Source organism: Panthera onca, chromosome D1 (assembly GCF_046562875.1).
Source record: "Panthera onca isolate mPanOnc1 chromosome D1, mPanOnc1 haplotype 2, whole genome shotgun sequence".
Taxonomy (NCBI): Eukaryota; Metazoa; Chordata; class Mammalia; order Carnivora; family Felidae; genus Panthera; species Panthera onca.
In genome coordinates this window covers 4,645,437-4,665,235 of record NC_138348.1, presented here as the reverse complement: position 1 = coordinate 4,665,235, position 19,799 = coordinate 4,645,437, and the positions used below count along the sequence as shown (strand labels likewise).

Sequence of the window (19,799 nt, the reverse complement as noted above, 5' to 3'; positions counted from 1 at the left end):
GTAATTCCTGCTTGCCCTGCGTCAGCCGCGTCTCCAGGTGCAGAGGAGACTCTGCAAGGGAGGCTTTGGGGAGAGGTGTTCCGTGTGAAGGGTGCTCTCTTTTCCTCTCCGTCCCCACCGGGTCTGGAGGGCAGCAGAGCTCGGTGACAGCGGCCGGGTGTGGTTGGCCCCTGCAAGCTCGTCGTCAGGGACCCCGGCCCAGCTCCTCCAGCAGGAGGGCGTGGCACCAGCTCGGATACGACACCCCCCTGGCAAGACCGCTCGGCCTCACAGATGGGGGTGGCCCCCCCCCCCCCCCCCAGGCACCCGCACCTGCTGTGGCCGCAGAGCTGCCCCTGGCACACAGGCAGCAGCGGGCACGCTCAGGGTTCGCTGAAAGGGGACCAGATCCGGCCTGTGAAGGAGCGGAGCCAAGGGCAGTGGGGGACTTGCCTGGTCAAGGAGAAGCAGCTGGAAGGCAAGAGAGAGTCTGTGGGCCTGGGACGGGGCGCGGCCTCTCCCCACCTGGATCTGCGCTCCCCGCAGGCCCTCTCACAGACGGGACGGGCGGGGGGACCCAGGAGCTCCCTGCCTCCCCGGGTCGGGCTTTCAGGCTCACCCCCATCGGCCCCGCGTGGGCAAGCTGCTGGCCTTTAAAGCAGTCGCAGAGACCGAGGGTTATGGGATTTGCTGAGAGGCCAGGATGCACCTGCCCGCACCCACCCCAGCGGGAGGGCAGCGGGGAGGCCGCACCACCTGGAGAGCGAGCGTCATGGGCCACCGCCGGGAGCGGGGCTTCTCGGAGTGAAAGTGGACCCTGCCCTCCTGGCTGCAGAGACGCGCCAGGCAGGCCAAATAAAACAGGTGTCCCATCCTCGGGTCCCGTGGCTCATCCGCGTCTGACCGGAACGCGGAGGTCATGTGTCCTTCGGGCTGGTGTGGTTCCCGTCCGCTGTCGCTAAGAGCTGTGCACGCTGGGTGGTCGCCCTGCCTGGACAACTGGACGCATTCTCTGGGTACTGGGGGGGGGGGGGTGTGAACCTGTCACCCCAGTGTCCCCGCATAAGAAGCTTTAATTGGGGTCGTTTCTCGTGGATGTGACGTGCCGCCCCTTACTGTAAACCGGGGGGCGGGCAGAAGCAGCCCAGGTCACCCCCCGCCCTCCCCGCCAGGGAAAACTGCTGTTGTAATGTCCGTGCACACCCCCATGTGGGGTTTTTTTAATAGACTTTGTGTTTTTTTTTTTTAAGCGATTTTAGGTTCACAGAAAAATTAAGGGGAAGGTACAGAGATTGTCTACGTGCTCATGTGCAGTCTGTGGTTTTGACAAAGATTTTTTTTCATTTTTTTAATGGTTATTTATTTTTGAGCAGAGAGAGAGAGAGAGAGAGAGAGAGAGAGAGAGAGAGCATAAGCGGGGGAGGGGCAGAGAGAGAGGGAGACACAGAATCCGAAGCAGGTTCCAGGCTTCGAGCTGCCAGCACGGAGCCTGATGCGGGGCTCGAACTCATGAACCGTAAGATCATGACCTGAGCCGAAGTCGGATGCTCAATTGACTGAGCACCCCCAGGCACCCCAAGATTTGAGATCGTCTTATGGTGGGAATCCCACGGTGTGTAGGCTTTTCAGGTTGGCTGTTTTCGCTTATTAATACACTTTGACATTCCCTCCATGACTTTTCATGGCTTCATGGCTAACTTTTTAAAACTGTTAAATAATATTCCATCTTACGTGTTTTAATTGGCTTTAGAAGTTCATTTACAGGGGCCCTTGGGTGGCTCAGTCGGTTGGGTGTCTGACTTCCGTTCAGGTCATGATCTTGCGGTTCGTGAGTTCAAGCCCCGCATCGGGCTTGTTGCTGTCGGCACAGAGCTGGCTTCAGATCCTCCGTCCCCTTCTCTCTCTGCCCCTCCCCTGCTTGCGCTCTCTCAAAAATAAATAAAACATTAAAAAAAAAAAGTTCATTTACAGCATTTTTGTAGTGGCAAAAAATCAGGAACAACTCAAACATCTGATGTGGAGTCTTGTAAATAATTTACAGTACTCTATCATCAAGAGAATAAGGGGGGGAGGGGGCGCCTGGGTGGCTCACTCAGTTAAGCGTCCGACTTCAGCTCAGGTCATGATCTCACAATTCATGAGTTCGAGCCCCGCATCAGGCTCTGCGCTGACAGCTTGGAGCCTGGAGCCTGCTTCAAATTCTGTCTCTCTCTCTCTCTCTCTCTCCTCTCTCTCTCTCTCTCTCCTCTCTCTCTCTCTCTCTCCTCTCTCTCTCTCTCTCTCCTCTCTCCTCTCTCTCTCTCTCTCTCCTCTCTCTCTCTCTCTCTCTCCTCTCTCTCTCTCCTCTCTCTCTCTCCTCTCTCTCTCTCTCCTCTCTCTCTCTCCTCTCTCTCTCTCTCTCTCTCCTCTCTCTCTCCCTCTCTCTCTCCTCTCTCCTCTCTCCTCTCTCTCTCCTCTCTCTCTCTCCTCTCTCTCTCTCCTCTCTCTCTCTCCTCTCTCTCTCTCCTCTCTCTCTCTCCTCTCTCTCTCTCCTCTCTCTCTCTCTCCTCTCTCTGCTCCTCCCCTGCTCATGCTCTGTCTCTCTCTCTCTCAGAAATAAAAATGAAAAAAAAAAAAGACAAGAAGGAAGAATTCTGTTAAAGGAGAGGATACCCAGAATATATTGCTGTCTAAGAACGAGTTGGGAACCCAGTATGTTTTGATTACCCAACTCTGTTTAAAAATTAACCTATTACTAACTTTCTAGAAAACAAGTTGGAAGCAATAATATCCCAGGCCCTAAGCACTGGTTATGTCAAATGGGTGAGATTTTAGGACAAATTCGGCCTCTGTTTATGCGTCTGCGGCCGCGTCGACAGGAAACAGAGACCGAAAAGGCAGGTCTGTGCTAGCCTTCTCTGCTCGTGCTTGCCTCCTCCTCAGGTACATGTACTGGACAGACTGGGGAGAGACACCTCGAATCGAGCGGGCAGGCATGGATGGGAGCACGCGGAAGATCATCGTGGACTCGGACATTTACTGGCCCAACGGGCTGACCATCGACCTCGAGGAGCAGAAGCTCTACTGGGCCGACGCCAAGCTCAGCTTCATCCACCGCGCCAACCTGGACGGCTCCTTCCGGTGAGTGCCCGCCGGGTGGTGGGTCCCCACCTTCCCCGCGGCCCCCCAGCCACCGCCAGGGCCTCGGCCGGTCCGGGCCGGGCGCTGGTCGGTGACCCTTCTTAACTCAGACCCGTGGTCTCATCTCTGAAACCCTGGGGCCCGAGGTGTTCGGGACTGTTGAGAACCTCACGCAGTAACAGAGCACACAGCACACCCGTGGGGGGTCCGGGGTTGGGGGGCACCTGCCATCTCCCACGTGACTATGTTCACAACACGACACAGGAGGCTCCTTCTCAGTGGGGTTGAAAGGCTATAACCAAGCCCACAGCCACACGCGGGTCTTGCCACGAAATGGGCAGCAAAACTCTTGCCGTGGTCAGAGTTTTTTGGATTTCAGAATCGCAGAAAAGGGATCGTGGCCCTGACCGCCTCAGGGTCCGACAGGGTTGTAAAGAGTTCGCCGTGCCCCCTTCCTCCCCGCCCCAAGTATACATCCTGGGGTTTTCGTGTCCACCGCATTCCCTGGCCTCACCAGAGGGCCTTACGCATAACCGTTTCTCTGTAACATGGGTTAAATGAGTGAACTATCAAGGACGTTTTACGTGTCAGGTAATTGCTTTGAGAGCTTTCGGCCCCCTACCTCATTACGCTTCAGATGTAGGAACGGTGAAGGGCATTTTATTTACCGCCTAGACTGCCTGCCAGCTCTGTGCCCAGTCTTGGGGATCCTCCTGGGAGGAGAGCCCTGTTCCTGCATGGTGGGGCTCCCGAACCAGGAGGGGAGTACGTGGGTGCCGGTGCCGTGGGCTGCAGTCACGTGGCTTAGGGAAGACTGTGCACACACAGGCAGGTAACAGCTCCCACAGATTTGAGGATATCGGCAGGTTTGCCTCATTTTATTCAGGACCGTGTGTTAGTTATCTATTCCTGTGTAACAAAATACCCCCGAACTGGGCCACCTAAATCAGCAAACGGGATTTTTTGGGGGTGGGGAGGGGGATCAGGAATCAGGAGTGGCTTAGCTGGGTGGTTCTGGTTCAGAGTGTGTCCTGAGGTTATAGTCAAGCTCCTGGCTGGGGCTACAATCATCTGAAGGCTCGACTGAGGTCAGAGGCTCGCTCTGATGGCTGTTGGCAGGAGGCCTCATTTCTCCCCTGACCTCCGCTGACCGTGCCCAGCTGGTTTGGAACGCTCTCTCCCATTGTTTCTGGGATCACAGACTGGCCTGGGGCCTGGCTTGAGACTTGGAGAGTGTGGCAGCCTGGGGAGCTGTGGTCCTTGGGGAGCTGAGTGATCATGGTCGTTGTGAAGGGAGAGTTAGAGGCTGGAAACGCTGCCGGCTGGGGTGCCTGGTTGAAGGATTATGACAGGAGACAGCAAGGATAGTGGTGGCATTTAAACCATGATAATGGTGGTGGTGATGATGATGGTGATGATGATGGAGGTGATGATGGTGGTGGTGATGATGGTGGTGATGGTGTTGGTGAAGGTGATGATGGTGGTGGTGGTGATGATGGAGGTGATGATGATGATGGAGGTGATGGTGATGGTGGTGATGATGATGGAGGTGATGGAGGTGATGGTGGTGGTGATGGTGGTGATGATGATGGAGGTGATGCTGGTGGTGGTGATGATGGTGGTGATGGTGTTGGTGAAGGTGATGATGGTGGTGGTGGTGGTGATGATGGAGGTGATGATGATGAAGGTGATGGTGATGATGGTGATGGTGGTGATGATGGAGGTGGTGGTGGTGATGGTGGTGATGGTGGTGATGATGGAAGTGATATGGAGGTGATGGTGATGATGGTGTTGGTGGTAATGATGGAGGTGGTGATGGTGGTGGTGATGGTGGTGATGATGATGGAGGTGATGATGGTGGTGATGGTGATGATGATGGAGGTGATGATGGTGGTGATGGTGATGATGATGGAGGTGATGATGGTGATGATGGTGGTGATGATGATGGAGGTGATGATGGTGGTGATGATGATGGAGGTGATGATGGTGATGATGGTGGTGATGATGATAGAGGTGATGATGGTGATAGTGATGGAGGTGATGGTGGTGATGATGGAGGTGATGATGGAGGTGATGGTGGTGATGGAGGTGATGATGGTGATGATGACGGAGGTGATGATGGTGATGATGGTGAGGTGATGATGGTGATGATGATGGAAGTGATGATGGTGATGATGGAGGTGATGATGGTGGTGGTGGTGGTGATGGTGATGATGACGGAGGTGATGATGGAGGTGATGGTGGTGATGATGGTGATGATGACGGAGGTGATGATGGAGGTGATGGTGGTGATGATGGTGGTGATGGTGGTGATGGTGATGATGATGGAGGTGATGATGGTGATGATGGTGAGGTGATGATGGTGATGATGACGGAGGTGATGATGGAGGTGATGGTGGTGATGATGATGCAGGTGATGATGGTGATGATGGTGATGATGATAGAGGTGATGATGCTGATGATGATGGAAGTGATGATGGAGGTGATGGTGATGATGACGGAGGTGATGATGGTGGTGATGGTGGTGATGATGATGATATGGTGATGATGGTAGTGATGGTGATGGTGATGATGGTGGTTATAGTGATGATGATGTTGGTGATGGTGATGATGGTGGTGGTGGTGGTGATGCTGCTGATGGTGGTGACGTGGTGACGGGGTGATGGTGGCTAACCCTACCATAGCCCTTGCTGTTTGCCAGGATATTTATCAGTTCGTTACCTGCTCACACCAATGCTATGAAGTGTTTGCAGGTATAATCCCCTATTATGATGTTGCACAGAGAGGTCTGTGAACTCACCAAGGCCACACAGCTAGTCAGAGTCGAGAGAAGCCAGGCACTGTGACTCCGGGGCTTACTCAGCCCTCCTCCTGCCTCACTGCCAGATTCTTCCGGCTCTGCAGGTGGCTGACACTCTATGGATGTGTCTAGGGCCGTTCCAGTAGGAGCATAATCTGCTGGTAAAGAGGGTAAGTGCTGGAGCGAGACGGACCTGCGTGGTCCCCTGTCAGCTGCGACCACGGCTGGGTCGCCTCACTGCTCAGAGCCTCAGGGCCTCGCATGTGAATGGGGGTAGTGGTTGTACTTTCTAGAGGTGTCCGTGGGGTCCGATACCACGGTGCACGTCAGCTCATCGCGTGGCGCCTGGACACCGTAAGCGCTCAGTAGCGGCTGGTGTGCTCAGGGAGTTCGTGGATCCAGCAGGAGGTAGGGTGCTCGCGGCTGGAACTCCACCTGGAGAGGGGCGTCCTGCGAGGAGGGGCGAGGGTGGGTGAGGTGAGCCGAGGCCCGGCACCAGCTTCCTGCGGTGCCTTCAGCTGAGGCAGGGAGGAGGGACAGCCTAAGAAACGACACCTCTGGCTTTTCTGATCAAAAAATGACGCGGGGCGCCCGGGTGGCTCAGTCGGTTAAGCATCTGACTCCTGACTCGGCTCAGGTCACGATCTCACGGTGATGAGATCGAGGCCCACGTGGGGCGCCACACGGAGCCTGCTTGGGATTCTCTCTCTCTCCCCCTCCCTCACCCTTGCGCTCGCTCGCTCTCTCTCTCAAAACAAATAAACGTTACTTTAAAAAATGACAACATCACGAAGGGCAGTTTGGTGGTGCCTCGGAATGCGAACGTCGAGTGACCGTACGATCTCGCGATTCCACTCCTGGGCATCTCCCCGAGAGCGTTGAAAATCGGTGCAGGAATGAAGACGTGCACGCGAATGTCCGTAGCAGTGGTGCGAACCATAGCCCGAAGGTGCGAACAGCCCAGATGTGCGGCCGCAGGTGGATAGACAAACAGAGTGTGACCCATCCACACGCGGAATGCCGTCCAGACATGAGGGGCAGTGACACATTAGCATATGTGTGCAACACAGAGGGACCGGGCGAACCTGACGCTAAGGGAAACAAAGCGAGTCACACAAGGCCACGCGTGGCGTGACTTCATTTATGTGAAATGTCCAGGCTGCGCAAATCCTTGGAGACAGAAAGCAGACTGGTGGCCGCCGGGGGCCCCCGTGGAGGGGACGTGAGGGGGAACCGCTGAGGGGGCCCGGGGTTCTCCAGAGGAGCAGCGGGAATTTAGGGAAGTAGCTGGGGGCTGTGGTTGCGTAAGTAACGTCGTGAACGTGTGCTGCGTAGCACTCAACTGTTCACTTAGCAGACTGGTTACTTTTGTGTTACGTGAACGTCGCCTCAATAAGTCTATTTAAAAAGTGACATCAAGGGGGGCAGGGGCACCTGGGTGGCTCAGTCGGTTGAGCATTCGACTCTCGATTTTGGCTCAGGTCACGATCTTGCAGTTCGTGGGTTCGAGCCCCGCGTCGGGCTCAGTGCTGACAGCACGGAGCCTGCTTGGGATTCTCTGTCTCCCTCTTTCTCTGCCCCTCCCCTGTGTGTGCTCCTCTCTCTCTCTCTCTCTCTCTTTCTCTCTCTCTCTCGAAAATAAATAAACATTAAAGGAGTAACATCAAGAAAACAAAACGGAGGCATCGTTGGGTCAGATTAGGGACGGTCATGGGCATGTGGCTTTCAGTTGCTCAGTAAAACCTTGTCAATGTTCCTCTGAGGTGCGGTGCCAGGGGCTCGGCTGTGGTGGTGACCTGCCCCCTGCAGCCCTCCACGCCACCAGGGAGCCTATAGTCGAGGGAAGGTCATGAAACCAGATAATCACACACGCCACCAGGTGTAAAGTTAGAAATCTATCACCGGTGTCCATAATCTCATTAAAAACATGTTCTCGTTTGCTGGGCTTTATAAATACATAGAAGAAAGACGTTTTTTTTTTTTTCCTTTTTTAAAATTTTTTTAATGTTTATTTTCGAGGCGGGGGGTAGGGAGGGAATGAGCAGGGGAGGGGCAGAGAGGGGGGGGGACAGAGGATCCAAAGCAGGCTCAGCGCTGATAGCAGCGAGCCCGACACGGGGCTCGAACTCATGAACCGCGAGACCATAACCTGAGCCGAAGTTGGACACTTCACCAACTGAGCCACCCAGGCGCCCCGTTGTTTTGGTATCAAGTTCGATTTGCTGTGATAACATAAATTATTGGCGTTACAGGCACGTTTGGCTCAGTTTGTGCTAAGTTGTTCAAACATCAGGGCGAGGCAGGCGTGTTGTCCCCGGCTCGCTGTCATCAGCGGTGGCTTCCTCCTTGCCGCTTCTTCTTTCCCTGCGGGCCACTTGGCCACCAGCCACTTTTCTAGAAACAGTTGGGAAGGGCTGGGGGGCCGTGTCACCGTCAAGGGTGGCGGGAGGCTGGAACTGCCCCGCGGCCGTCCTGTGTGACGTGAATGGGTCCGCGGTGGCCGTGGGAGGGTTTCCAAGCGGGGCGCGTGCAGCGCCGCGGGGAGTCTGCTCACAGCTCCCACCCGTGCCTCCTGCGCCTGCAGGCAGAAGGTGGTGGAGGGCAGCCTGACGCACCCCTTTGCCCTGACGCTCTCCGGGGACACTCTGTACTGGACGGACTGGCAGACGCGCTCCATCCACGCCTGTAACAAGAAGACGGGAGAGAAGAGGAAGGAGATCCTTAGAGCTCTCTATTCGCCCATGGATATTCAAGTGCTTAGCCCAGAGCGGCAGCCTTACTGTAAGTCGGGGGCCGGGTGGGGGGCGGCTGGCGTCTTCCCTCCGCGGGAGCCCCGAGTCTGGGGGCACCTGCGTCACAGCAGTGGAGGAGAGGGAGAGGTGTGGTGGAGGGGAGGGGGGTGTATGCAGGGTGCAGGGCCAGGCCGGGGCGTAACTGGGAGGGCCCCCTGCAGAGCGGGTATGGGGGCTGATTCAGGGGGGCCCCGCGCCCCCTCCCCCGTCCTCTTCAGAGCTGGCAGAGGGCCTCCCGAGCAAGGTTGCTTGTTGTCGGGGCCCGACAGAAGTTAAGTAGTTACTGGTGATCGATCTGCTGTGAGTCGAGGCTCCCGGCTTGGGGTCTCCATAGGGCGGTGGCGGGGGTCCTCGATGGCGGAAAGCTTGACGCCCATGGGCTCAGCGCTCCCGGGACGGGCAGCTAGCGAGGTCACGGCCCTGGGCTCACGTCCTCCCTCGGGGACCGGGGTGTTGTGGAAGGTTCCGGCTTTGAACTTAACTGTGGGGGTGCAAGGGTGGCAGCTGTCAGCACCCCAGGGCAGGTGGGGCTCCCTAGGATGGTCTCCTGGTGAGAACATCACGGTCCTTACCGCATCCACAGCGGGGGCAGCCCCCTGTGCGTGAGGCAGCGTGAGGGAGAAGAGGGGGACCCCCCTGCGAATCTGCTCCAGTCGTTTGCGGGGGGTGGGGGGCTAATACGCCACACGTCACAGTACTGCGCCCCTGCCTGCCCTGGGCAGAGTGAAATGCCGGAAGGATTTGTTCAGTTGCGTCTTGGTCACGGATGGGCTTGGGACAATGAGAAGGGTTGTTATCAGCACCTAGAGTGTCCAGGTGTGGCCACCAAGCATTCGTGCAGATCCCGTGGGCTCCAAGCACATCGCAAAGACAGGCCTCTGCTCCGGGAGACCCCCAGTCCCTACTGCACGGGCAGGTCCTGAGATCCTGGCCGAGGGTGGCCTTCCCAGAGGAGGTGCCATCCAAGGGGCCCCGAGGAACATGAGGGTTCCGTATTGTAGAAGGCTGGGAAGAGGAGCAGGGCAGGGAGGATGCCCCCACGGAGTGGCGTGTGTGGGTGGGTGGGGTCGAGGGCTGTGTTCTGGAACCTTCTCTCACCCCGCCCTGTCTTCCCCAGTCCACACGCGGTGTGCGGAGGACAATGGCGGCTGCTCTCACCTGTGCCTGCTGTCCCCGAGGGAGCCTTTCTACACGTGCGCCTGCCCCACTGGTGTCCAGCTTCAGGACAACGGCAAGACGTGCAAGGCAGGTGAGACGGGGGGGGGCGCTGGCTGGGGTGGGGGGAGCCGGCCTGGCGGGGCGTGGGGGTGGGGCTGGCGGTCTCCTTCCCTCGGCGAAGGTTTCACGTGTTCGGAGCTCTGCAGCCGGGGGCACCCGGGCGGCCCAGCGGCTGGGCTGCAGGGTTAGATCTGGGCTCAGCTGCCCGGCGACCTGGCAGTGGGCTGCCAGAAAGCCGTGATTGTAACCGAGATGCTCGCTGTCACGACTTGCCGAGCAAACACTGTGTGTGTTGTAAAAAAAGGACAGTCGTGTAGGGGAACGCTGTGAATCAGGAGACGCCCTGCGATCTGCGCCCAACAGACGTCTCCTTTCCTGCCTTCCCGGCTCTCCCAAGCACGCGCTGCCGGTGTGGGGTTGCGGGCCTCCCCGCTGGCTTCGTCTCCTGCTTTTCTGCTTTTTCCAGAAGCATTTTCCACACTGATAGGGAATTTCTGATGCATTTTCATCCTTACGTCCCATTTCCATGGGACCTTCTTGCCCTAATAACCACCCTCCCCACGGAAATTCGGGTTGCAGACGCTTGCTCAGTGGAGAAAATTGGGGGTGCGTGAAGTTCAGTTGACTTCCCTCCCCCCACACAAGTGTTTCTCGGTGCTCCCCCCGCCCTTAATTTGCAGCACTTGCTGCTTCAGGGTCTCCTGCAATGACTGTCTTCTAATGATGTGTCACTCCTCCTTCCTCTGGAGCACCGTCCGAGGCTCCTTATTTCTGGCCGTCACGTTCACAGTGTGCTTTTCTGGGAACAAGGTGTGTCCAGGGTGCAGCCTGTCCCTGGGGGTGTCTCGGGCCCAGCACAGCTGGGTGGCAGTGGAGTGGCCAGCGAGAGGCCGGTGAGAGACGTCAGGAAGCAGGCCGCCCCCGGGCCAGTGGCACTTGGGGGGAAGGAAAGGGAGACTGGGGGCTTCCCTGGGGACCTGCGACCAGAGCCGAGGGAGTGTTACCACTCCTTTGGGCACAGGTTTAAAACAAAAAGTTCATCCTGGCAAACAGGGAGTCTACCAAGTTCCGCGTGTCCAGAAGGAACGACCGCGTGCCTGCGTGTGCTGCGTGCAGAGAACAGAGCGGTAAATGTGAACCTCCCCCCCGCCCCCCGCCCCCCGCTCCAGCCCCCTGCTCTTCCTACAGGGAATGTCCCTCTGAGTTGTGGAGGGGTCGGCAGGAACCAAGCAGGCACGTGAATGAAGAATGCGAATTCAGATTTGGATCAGAGTAACACAGGACACAAAGGAAGGGCTGAGACGCAGAATGACATACTGAGGGCGGGGGTGGGGGGGGTGGGCTGGAGGCCCGGATGGAAGGTCAGAGAAGGTCCTTCCCAGGGGACAGGCTGAGACTTGAGAATGACCAAGGAAGAGGCGCGAGGAACAGCATGCGCGGCAGCCCTGAGGCAAGAGCTGGGTGACGTCGGGACTGACTTCGCAGGCATTTGATCTGGGCGGTCACACAGAGCCCCGGCTTCCAAAGAGCCCCGTGCTTGGTTTAATGCCATTGTCGCTGACTTGAAATGCTGGATAATTCTGGGGCAGGGGCTCCCTGTGTTCAGCCTGCAGCGGCCCTGCGCGTTACGTAGCCCGTCCTGCTTTGTGTGTAGAGAAGCTCAAGGGAAACCTGGAGACGCCTCGTGTGTCTGTGTATCTTTCTCTGCCGTTCTGCCACCAGTGTCTCCGTGTATCTTTCTCTGCCGTTCTGCCACCAGTGTCTGCATTCCCCCTGACTCTGTCGCAGGGGCATCGGCAGTTAGAGGAGGGGCATGTGCTTCTGTAACATGAGTTGTAGCGCCTGAAAAATACTTGTCCGGTGAACCATCTTCCCCCCTGGTGGGCATTTCCGTTTTTTTGTGTCTTTGCTGTTTTCGAGTCGTGCCGCCATGAGAGAGCCAGCCTGGGGCCTGGCCCCGGGGTTAGGGCAATCTGAATCTGGTGCTGTTGCTTGGTGATCCCCGTCCAAGCGCTGTGCCGAATGGGGAGGGGACCATCTGTTCTGGGAGAAGGACAGGCGTGGCTGCTGTCTCTGCCCGCATCTCTGCCCAGCCTGGAGCCGGGTTGCGTGTGGACCTTTGGGGAAGGAGCGGGAAAGCGGGGGGGGGGGGGGGGGGGGGGGCGAGGGGAGGAGGGTGGACACAACCCTCCAAAAGGTACATCATGCAACAGCGTGCACCCCGGTGGGGAGCTGACGCAGGGGCCCCGTGAGGCAGGAGGTCCACGCGTCAGAGTTCCAGGACTGGAGTCTGGGGTCACAATGTCAGAGTCCTGGCCCGGTGCAGGTGCACAGCTGGGGAAGCCTACAGTTCCACGAAGGACTTGCCCAAGCTCCCCGGGGGCACAAAGGGTATTGGTCATCGGGGGCGGACAGCGCCTGGGGACTTGTCACTCTGCTTCTCTTCTTCATCTGTGAGATGCGGGGGCGGTCACAGACCACCCCTTAGCCGGGGAAGCTGGGGAGGACAGTGTTGTATCAATAGGTGCTGTGCTGGGCCCCTGGTACGTCGTGAGCGCACAGTATATGGCAGTCACGTCCATCATCACGCTGGGCCAGAGGGAGAAGGGCAGGGCCTCTGGAAGCCTAGGTTCGCCTCCATTGTCCCAGGGCCCTCCCACCCCTGGGGGAGGGCTGATTTCTTTTCCAGGCAGAGGAACGGGGACTTTCTGGTTCTCAGCATTCCAGTAGCTGGAGCCCCTGTCTGAGCTCTGGGATCACTGCCTGGGGTCAAGCCCTTTGAGGGCATTTCGGTTCTTTCTGCAAACATCTGCGGGGGGCAGGGGGCAGGGGGGCAGAAGAGGGGAGATGCCCTGGGGTGAGAGGGCTTCCTGGAGGAGGCTGCACAAGGGTGGGGGGACCTGGAAGCTCCCACGAACTCCCGTGGGGTGGATCCGGAGGGTTAGCAGCAAGGGCTGTCCCGGTTGGAAGTCGTGTGGCAGGGGGCTGAGCCACGTCTCCTGGCCTCCTTCAGGAAGAGTGGCCGGCTTGCAGGTTACCCGCACCCCCCGCCTCCCGGGATGGATTCAGTTGCTCGGGGTCACCTTCCCTGGTCTTGTAGGAACTGTTTCTGCCTCCCAGCCGTGAAAGACACTTTCACAAATGACTCAGTGGGAGGATGCCAAGCGTGGGGACGAGAAACGCTTTTGTCGTCATTCGGAGGAGCCGGTGCGGGTGGCTGGGGGCGTCTGCACAGGGCAGCCCGGGGCCACTCTTACGCAGAGGCTGCACCTTTCCTTTGGCTCCGGCTGCCCCGTCGGGGACGTCACAGGTCAGGGAGGCTCACAGACGACACGGACAGCATGGGCTGGGAGTCTGGCTTTTGCACGAGGACGTGACCCTCGGGTTCCGCCTTTTTATAAGCGTGGTTCCCACCCCACGTGCTTCTCGCTCGCAGACTGGCCGGTTCTGGGGGCTGCACGGGGCCTTCTGCAGCCCCCCACCCTGGACCCACTCGAAGTGGAAGTGGAAAGCCGTTGGCGGTGGGAACCTGCAAACAGAGTTTCCTAAACATTTTAGTTTCAGTCGAGAAGACCTCCAGGAGCTTCTCAGAACATTTCAAGGGTTTGCCACCAAGATGGCCTTCTGGAAACTTGGGGTGGGAAGGTGGAGGGTATCTGTCCGTGTTTCTCAATCCAGAGGGATCCGGGCATGCGTGAGGAACGGGTTCTGTCGTTGAGGGGCGTTCCTTGTGCTCGGGCGACAGACACAGGGAGTCCGAGACGGGGCCGTGAGCGAGGATCACGAGGGCTTCAGATTTAGAACGCGCCCCCTCCGCTGGCAAGCTGAGTTTCGGGGTGCAGACCTGCCCTCCAGGTGTTGCTTCCTGCCACAGAACATGACGTTAAAGGAAACCGTGTGATTAGAAGCCTGTGATCCTGTCACCTGAGTACCGTGGCTGTTTTCCTTTTCTCGCGAGGCCTTCCAGGCTGCCCACGCCCCCTGGTGCATGTAGTTTTGCCTCCTGGGGGGGCATGAACTACACATGGAATGTGGATTTTGACTGCTGATGATGTGCAGGGTACTGGTTGTGAAAACGGCCTGGAGATGGTCGCTGGAAACACGAGGGTAACGTGGAGACAGCGAAACGCTAAACCCTGCAGAATGTCACCACTGACGGTGGAGCCCAGAGGTCCCGGCGGGCGCAAACCCGGTGCAGGGCACCTTCCTGGCTGGATCTGAGCAGCACCCGCGGAGGCTTCCGAGGCCGGGGTGACCAGTGGGAGGATGCGATTCAGGGGCTGGCAAAGGAGGCCCCGGGGCCACTTGTGGATCTCCTCTTGGCCCCGGACTCCGCGAGGTCCAGCATCCCAGGGGGTGAATACTGAGGCCACAGCTGAGGGCTGTGCCTTTGGTCTGTAGTTGAGAGTCTGCCAGGACTTTTGGGGTGGTGAGGAAATTCAGTCTCAGGGGGGCCCAGTCTCAGAGCAGTTTCCAACTATGGGATGGCTTTCTATGCCCAGTTATCCTTTTAGGATACCTTCACTCGTGTCCTGGCTGTGTGATCTTGGGAAAATGATTCAGCCTCTCTGTGCTTTCAGTTTCCTCACCTGTAAAAACAGATGATAATAGCACCTGATTTTGGGGGGGGGGGGGGTGTTGTTGGGAGGAGGGCCTGACTGCCCAACAAATACGAGCTGTGCTTGAACTTGAACTTGGAGCCAGGCAGGCAGGCATGTGGGCAGTCTGGTGCCAGACGAGCAATTCTTTCCTGGACGTTTGGAATCAGAAGTAGATGATGAGGCCGGCTGGTGCTAAGAGGAGGTAGGAGGGGACGTAGGCGGGCGGGGAGCCCTCCTCGCACAGCCGGTGAGAGATGGGCACGGGGCATGCGGCTGCCCTGTCCAGGGATCGAGGCCAGCACCGGGCCGGTGGGACTGGGGTCTGAGGCGGGGGCCTGGATGTGTCGGAATTACTCGGACCCGCATGTCACATCCAGGTTCCCCAGCCCTAGCACATCGGAGTCTCCAGGACAAGGGACGGGTGTGGGAGGCGGAGGGCTGAGTCTGTACTTGACATGCGCCCAAGGCAGGCTGATGAGCAGCAGTTGGAGAAAGTCTGCACGGCCGGAAACATCTCAAGACCTGAAGCCCTGGCCTCAGATTCCTGGGACTTTCAGGCTGGGCAGCTGGTTGTCTTGCCGTGGACTTGAATCTGAAGAAACGTTTGTGCTGTGCAAGAGTCCTGTGTTTCTCTGATTTTGAGCAAATGAAAGCCAGCCCAGCGCTGGGAGTCGGTGCCTTCCCCAAAGAGGGGGCTGGCCCCAGGGCGTGGGGGAGGGGGTGCCGGCCCAGGGCCTGCAAGCTGTCCCCTGGAGGCATGGGGCGGGGCTGGCCATTTCCCAGCTGCGGGCTCTCTCCCTGTGAAATGGGGAGAGCAGCATGACTGGGGGGGGGGGGGGTCAGATGAGAGGCTGTTCCCCCCACGGTGCCTGTGTGGGTCCATCCAGACCGGACGGGAGGCTCAGGACTCCCTTCCTCTGGGTCAGGAGTGTCTTGTGTCCCATGGCCCTCTGGGTCCTCCTGAAGTTTGGCCCCAGTGGGGGTCCTATAGGTTCTGAGACCAGGAAGGATGTCATAGCAAGCAGTGCCCCCTTGGGCTCCAGCTCTGCCAGCGGCTTGGTGAGACCCCGGGGCCTGAGTGACTCTTGTCCCGCCAGCCAGCGTTGGGGGGGGGGGGGGGGCCGGGGTTGGGGACAGGATCCCTGGGCCAGGCTGCGATCCCACGCACCCCTCCCCAGCAGCCTGGCCGATGGAGGCGCCCAGCTGGCTTTGGTTTTCCCCATGTTTTTCCAATTATGTGGGATGGGCTAAAAACAGCAGTAGCGGGGCCTTATTTGGGAGTTGCCACCACCGTCCGAGGGAGCCTGCTGCTCTCCTGGCTGCAGTGGCGTCCCCGCACATTCCTCATCACTGGGGGCTTCTGGGCGGTGCGCGTCCCCCCTCGAGGCCCGGACGACTGGGGCAGGTGACTTACCGGGGCCGTGGCCGGGGCACGCGGCTTCGCTGCCCCGCGGTGGCCAGCCTGGCCCTGAGCATCGTTCCGTGCTCCGTCCGTGGCCTTTCCAGAGGAGGCCGTGACTGCGTGTCGGGGCGGGCGGGCGGCTCGGGCTGCATGATTTACGGGGCCGCCCGCTGCACCTCGCCAAGAAGTAGTTTTAACAGATGTTCGCAGGGACTCGGAACAAAAGGACGAGGGGATGTGGTGGGCCAAGGTGGCGGGGGGCGGGGAGGAACAGAGGCGTCACTGTCGGGTCCGACGGGCAGACTGACAACTGGGGCGAGGTCTCAAAGCCCCTCACATCCATCCGTCTCCCTGGGTGGATTAGCCGAGGCTCAGGGCCGAGGAATAAGGGGCGCGTTTGTTCCCAGTCTGGCTGTCTTGTCACTTATCGGGGAAGTAGGTCAAAGGGAAAAGAAAGGAGGCCCTTGTGGCTGAGGCTGACGCCGGCCGGGCTGTGATTGGCGTTGGCTCTGCAAACAGAAGGCAGCTGCTGTTCTCAGCCATGGACCGTGAATTTTTAATAGCAAGAAAATCAGATTGCACAGTCCCAGGAAATGGTGTGACAAGTCCAAGCACTAACTTTTTTTTTTTTTTTTGCATTTTCTTTGGAAACGAAGGTATCACTTGCCGACGGTGAAATGCACAGATTCCAAGCGTACATTCTGATTTCGATTTGGCAGTTGTGTATATCTGCCCAACCACCACCCCCCGGTCCGGATCCGGAAGGTTTCCAGCACCCGGGAGATTCCCTGGTGCCCTTTGCAGCGCCCCCCACCCCCCACATGCCGCAGGGGCAGCTCTGTCCTGACTTCTATCACCACGGATTAGTGTTGCCTGTTTGGGAACGTCCTAGAAATGGAACCACACACCATGTGGTCTTACTTCTACATCGAGTAAAAGAGAAGAGGGGAGCATGCCGTATTCTTGGAAAGAGAAAACGGTCATCCTGGGCTGGGGGATGAGACCAAATGGCGCCTCCTGGGTGTGGTTAGCTCCGCGGATGCCCTGGGTCCACCGACGGAGGGCTGGATTGCCGTCACTCCCAGCACTGGCCCTGTCCCCCTGCCTCCTGTCTGATGTCTCCCTTGCTGGTGCAGCCTGAGTCCGGCTCCGGCCCGGCCCCAGATCAGCCCCTGGTCCCGCCCTCCCCACCACCCTCACCCCAGCCTGTCCAGTGTCCCCTTGCTGGTACCACCTGAGTCCAGCTTCAGCCCGGCCCCAGAGCTCAGTCTGTTGAGTCAGGTTCTGGGTTTGCACGTCCGAGCCCTGGTGGAACCCCCGGGCTGCCAGAGAAAGGCCTTCCCTGTCCCCGCCCCACCCGCCGGGCACCCCTCGGGCCCCCTCTGGCTTTGGTGATGGCTGCACGCCCTCTGTCTTGCTTCTAATGACCGTGTCCTAGTGCCTCAACCTTCCCCAACCGCAAGTGTCCCGCAGGCAGTGACCTGATGGCCTGCATGTGCCGGGCGGACGCCGGGGCCTCTGGCTTATCAGCAGACAGAGGCCAGGAGGCTCTTTCTCACCCTTTGCCTCCTGTTCCAACTGAAATGGACAGTTCGGTCCCTTCCAGCCCACCGTCTGAGCACCTGCCTATCTGCCTTTGCCGGTGCTATGCCTGTTGTCTCGAGCACCTGTTGTCTGGGGCTCCTCACCTGACAGTCCCTCGGGTCTCCATTCAGACAGCCCCAGACCCCCTGGGAGAAGTGCTGTGATGTGCTCCCACACCCACTTCGAGGGAGGGAAGCTGGGAGGGATCCTGGCTTCCCAGGGGGCCACCATCAGCCCCTGGACGAACGCTGGGATCGATTAGGTATCTTCAGGAGCATCTACCGTGGCAAGAGCTGAGGTGTTTGGGTCCTGCTAGAGCCGGGCACTGAGGACTGCGCCAAGAAGGGCCTCCCTCTGTCCCCTCTGGGGGGACGTGGTGTGGCGGGGACTGGGGCGTCTGAGTCCGGCCTTGACCCTACACGATGTGGCTGCGACCTGACGGAATGCGGGCTCTCCGTGTCTCGTTGACCTGGGCGTATCAAATGGGGTCGTGTCTCCTGCAGGGCCTTACAAACTGTAAGGTGCGGTGCACGAACCATGCGAACGGCTGGAGCCCAACCACCTTTGAGCGAAAGCAGCAGCACTTTCTCATGGGTCACCCCACCCCGTGCATCCTGCCTGTGCTGCCAGGGCAGGGCGGGCCATAGCAGTAACAGTGCGCCTTGGGGGGTGCCAGGCACCCACACTTCTGAGTAATCTACTCTTCTGTGCCCTATGGGAGCCGGGTGAGGGAGGGGCTGTGGGCGGCCTGCTTCAGAAGTTTGGGTGGTCACGCTTGGGATCCTGTCTCTCTCTCTCTCTCTCTCTCTCTCTCTCTCTCTCTCTCTCTCTCAAAAGTAAAGAAACATTAAAAAAAAAAAGGAGTTTGGTCCATCAGAGCTAGCTCACGGCCACAGAAGAAGGGACAGAGGCGGGATTTGAGCCCAAGCACCTGCCACGTGCCATGGCTCAGGAGCCGTGGCCGCAGCTCCAGAGGTGCGGCCGCCACCACCTCTGGGAGCCGCGGAATAGGATTTTACAGGAGGAAGAAGGATTGCTTCCGGTACTTATGGAGCCCCTGCTGTATGCCTGGGCTCAGGAAGGCACTCTGTGTGTTTTTTTTAGAAGAGCTGAGCCGTGTGCCCAAAGAGTGGGACCCAGCCTTCTCCATCGTGTGTCACCGACTGCTTCATAGCCTCTGACCGCAGTCCTGTGTTTCCAGCGACCCACCGGGTAGCCCACCTTTAATTTGCCCAACCAACCACACTTTGTTCTGTCTGTCTGCCCTCTGGCCTGGGACTCGAACCCTCGGGCCACGTCTCTGCTGCTGGCTCAAAGAGAGCATGGCCCAAGGCAGGTCCCCGGGGATGTGCTCAATGCCCCTGGGGCTGTGGGCTGCTGGGGCTGCGGGCTGCTGGGGCTGCTGGGGCTGTGGCCTTGGGCTCAGAGGCTCCCTGACCTTGTCATGGGACCTCTCAGCTTTGCTGGGAAGCCGTATCCACTCCTGACTCTTACCTGTGTGTAGACAGAGGTCAAGTCGCTTACCCACGGTCACTCAGTAAGGAAGTGTGGCTGAGGGTCCACGCTGGGTGTGACCGTTGGGCTGTGGCAGCCTCTGAGGGGCAGGGGAAAGGCAAGCGGCAGAGGACCACGTGAGGGGCTGAAAACCCAGGGATAGGAGAGGAAGGGGCTGGCTGCACAGAAGTCTTGAGGCTGGCACCGACCTTGCTGCTCTGGACGCCCCAGGTTCCCGGGCAGAGGAGTGACTCCCCCATTTTAGAGCTGTGCAGACTGAGGCACCTGGCCGGCCACTCTTAGGGGACTGCAACCTCCCATAGGCTCCCGGGCGGCCACGCGGCCGACAGCTGCTGGGCCTCAGGTTTCCCTCGGAGCCAGTGCCTGGCCCGGCCACTTCCCCTGTGGTCACTCGGCACGGTCTCCTGGGCCAGGGCTCCCGGCTGTGGTCTCAGCGCTCGTCCAACAGCTTGCCCCAGGGGGCAGCGGAGAAACTTAATCAATTGCTAAAAAACAAAAATAAGTCAGCTGCCTACCAGCTGTGAAGCCGTTTGTGGCCTTAGAGCCTGTGGCATGGGTGGCAGCCCGTGCTGGGACCCGGTGCTGCCCGTGTGGTTCCAGGCCCGCTCCTGAGCCCACGCGAAGCCAGGGGTGGGGGGTGGGGAGCCAGCGAGGGGAGCTGGGGCTGAAGGGAGGTGGGCACGCCGCTTCCCGAGTCCGGCATGAAACGATGCGGGTGCAAAGAGCCGCCCTGGGGTGGTGTGAACCTCTGGGCAGGGAGGGGCCTGTCCTTTCTTGGAGATGCGGGT

The 19,799-nt window shown here is 58.9% G+C and overlaps 1 protein-coding gene and 1 long non-coding RNA gene across 2 annotated transcripts in view; both read left to right on the top strand.

Annotated features, from left to right (window-relative positions):
- The window catches only part of LRP5 (LDL receptor related protein 5), a 104,031-nt gene that overhangs the window by 33,861 nt on the left and 50,371 nt on the right, over positions 1-19,799 (top strand). The window contains exons 3-5 of the mRNA XM_060607501.3: positions 2,902-3,099; positions 8,484-8,680; positions 9,809-9,940. Of these exons, the coding sequence (XP_060463484.2) occupies positions 2,902-3,099; positions 8,484-8,680; positions 9,809-9,940 (527 nt within the window). The remainder of the gene's footprint in view (positions 1-2,901; positions 3,100-8,483; positions 8,681-9,808; positions 9,941-19,799) is intronic.
- Positions 12,128-18,324, top strand: LOC132662114 (uncharacterized). The gene is made up of 3 exons (XR_013550290.2): positions 12,128-12,183; positions 12,218-15,915; positions 16,569-18,324. It is a non-coding gene; the product is annotated as an uncharacterized LOC132662114 (long non-coding RNA).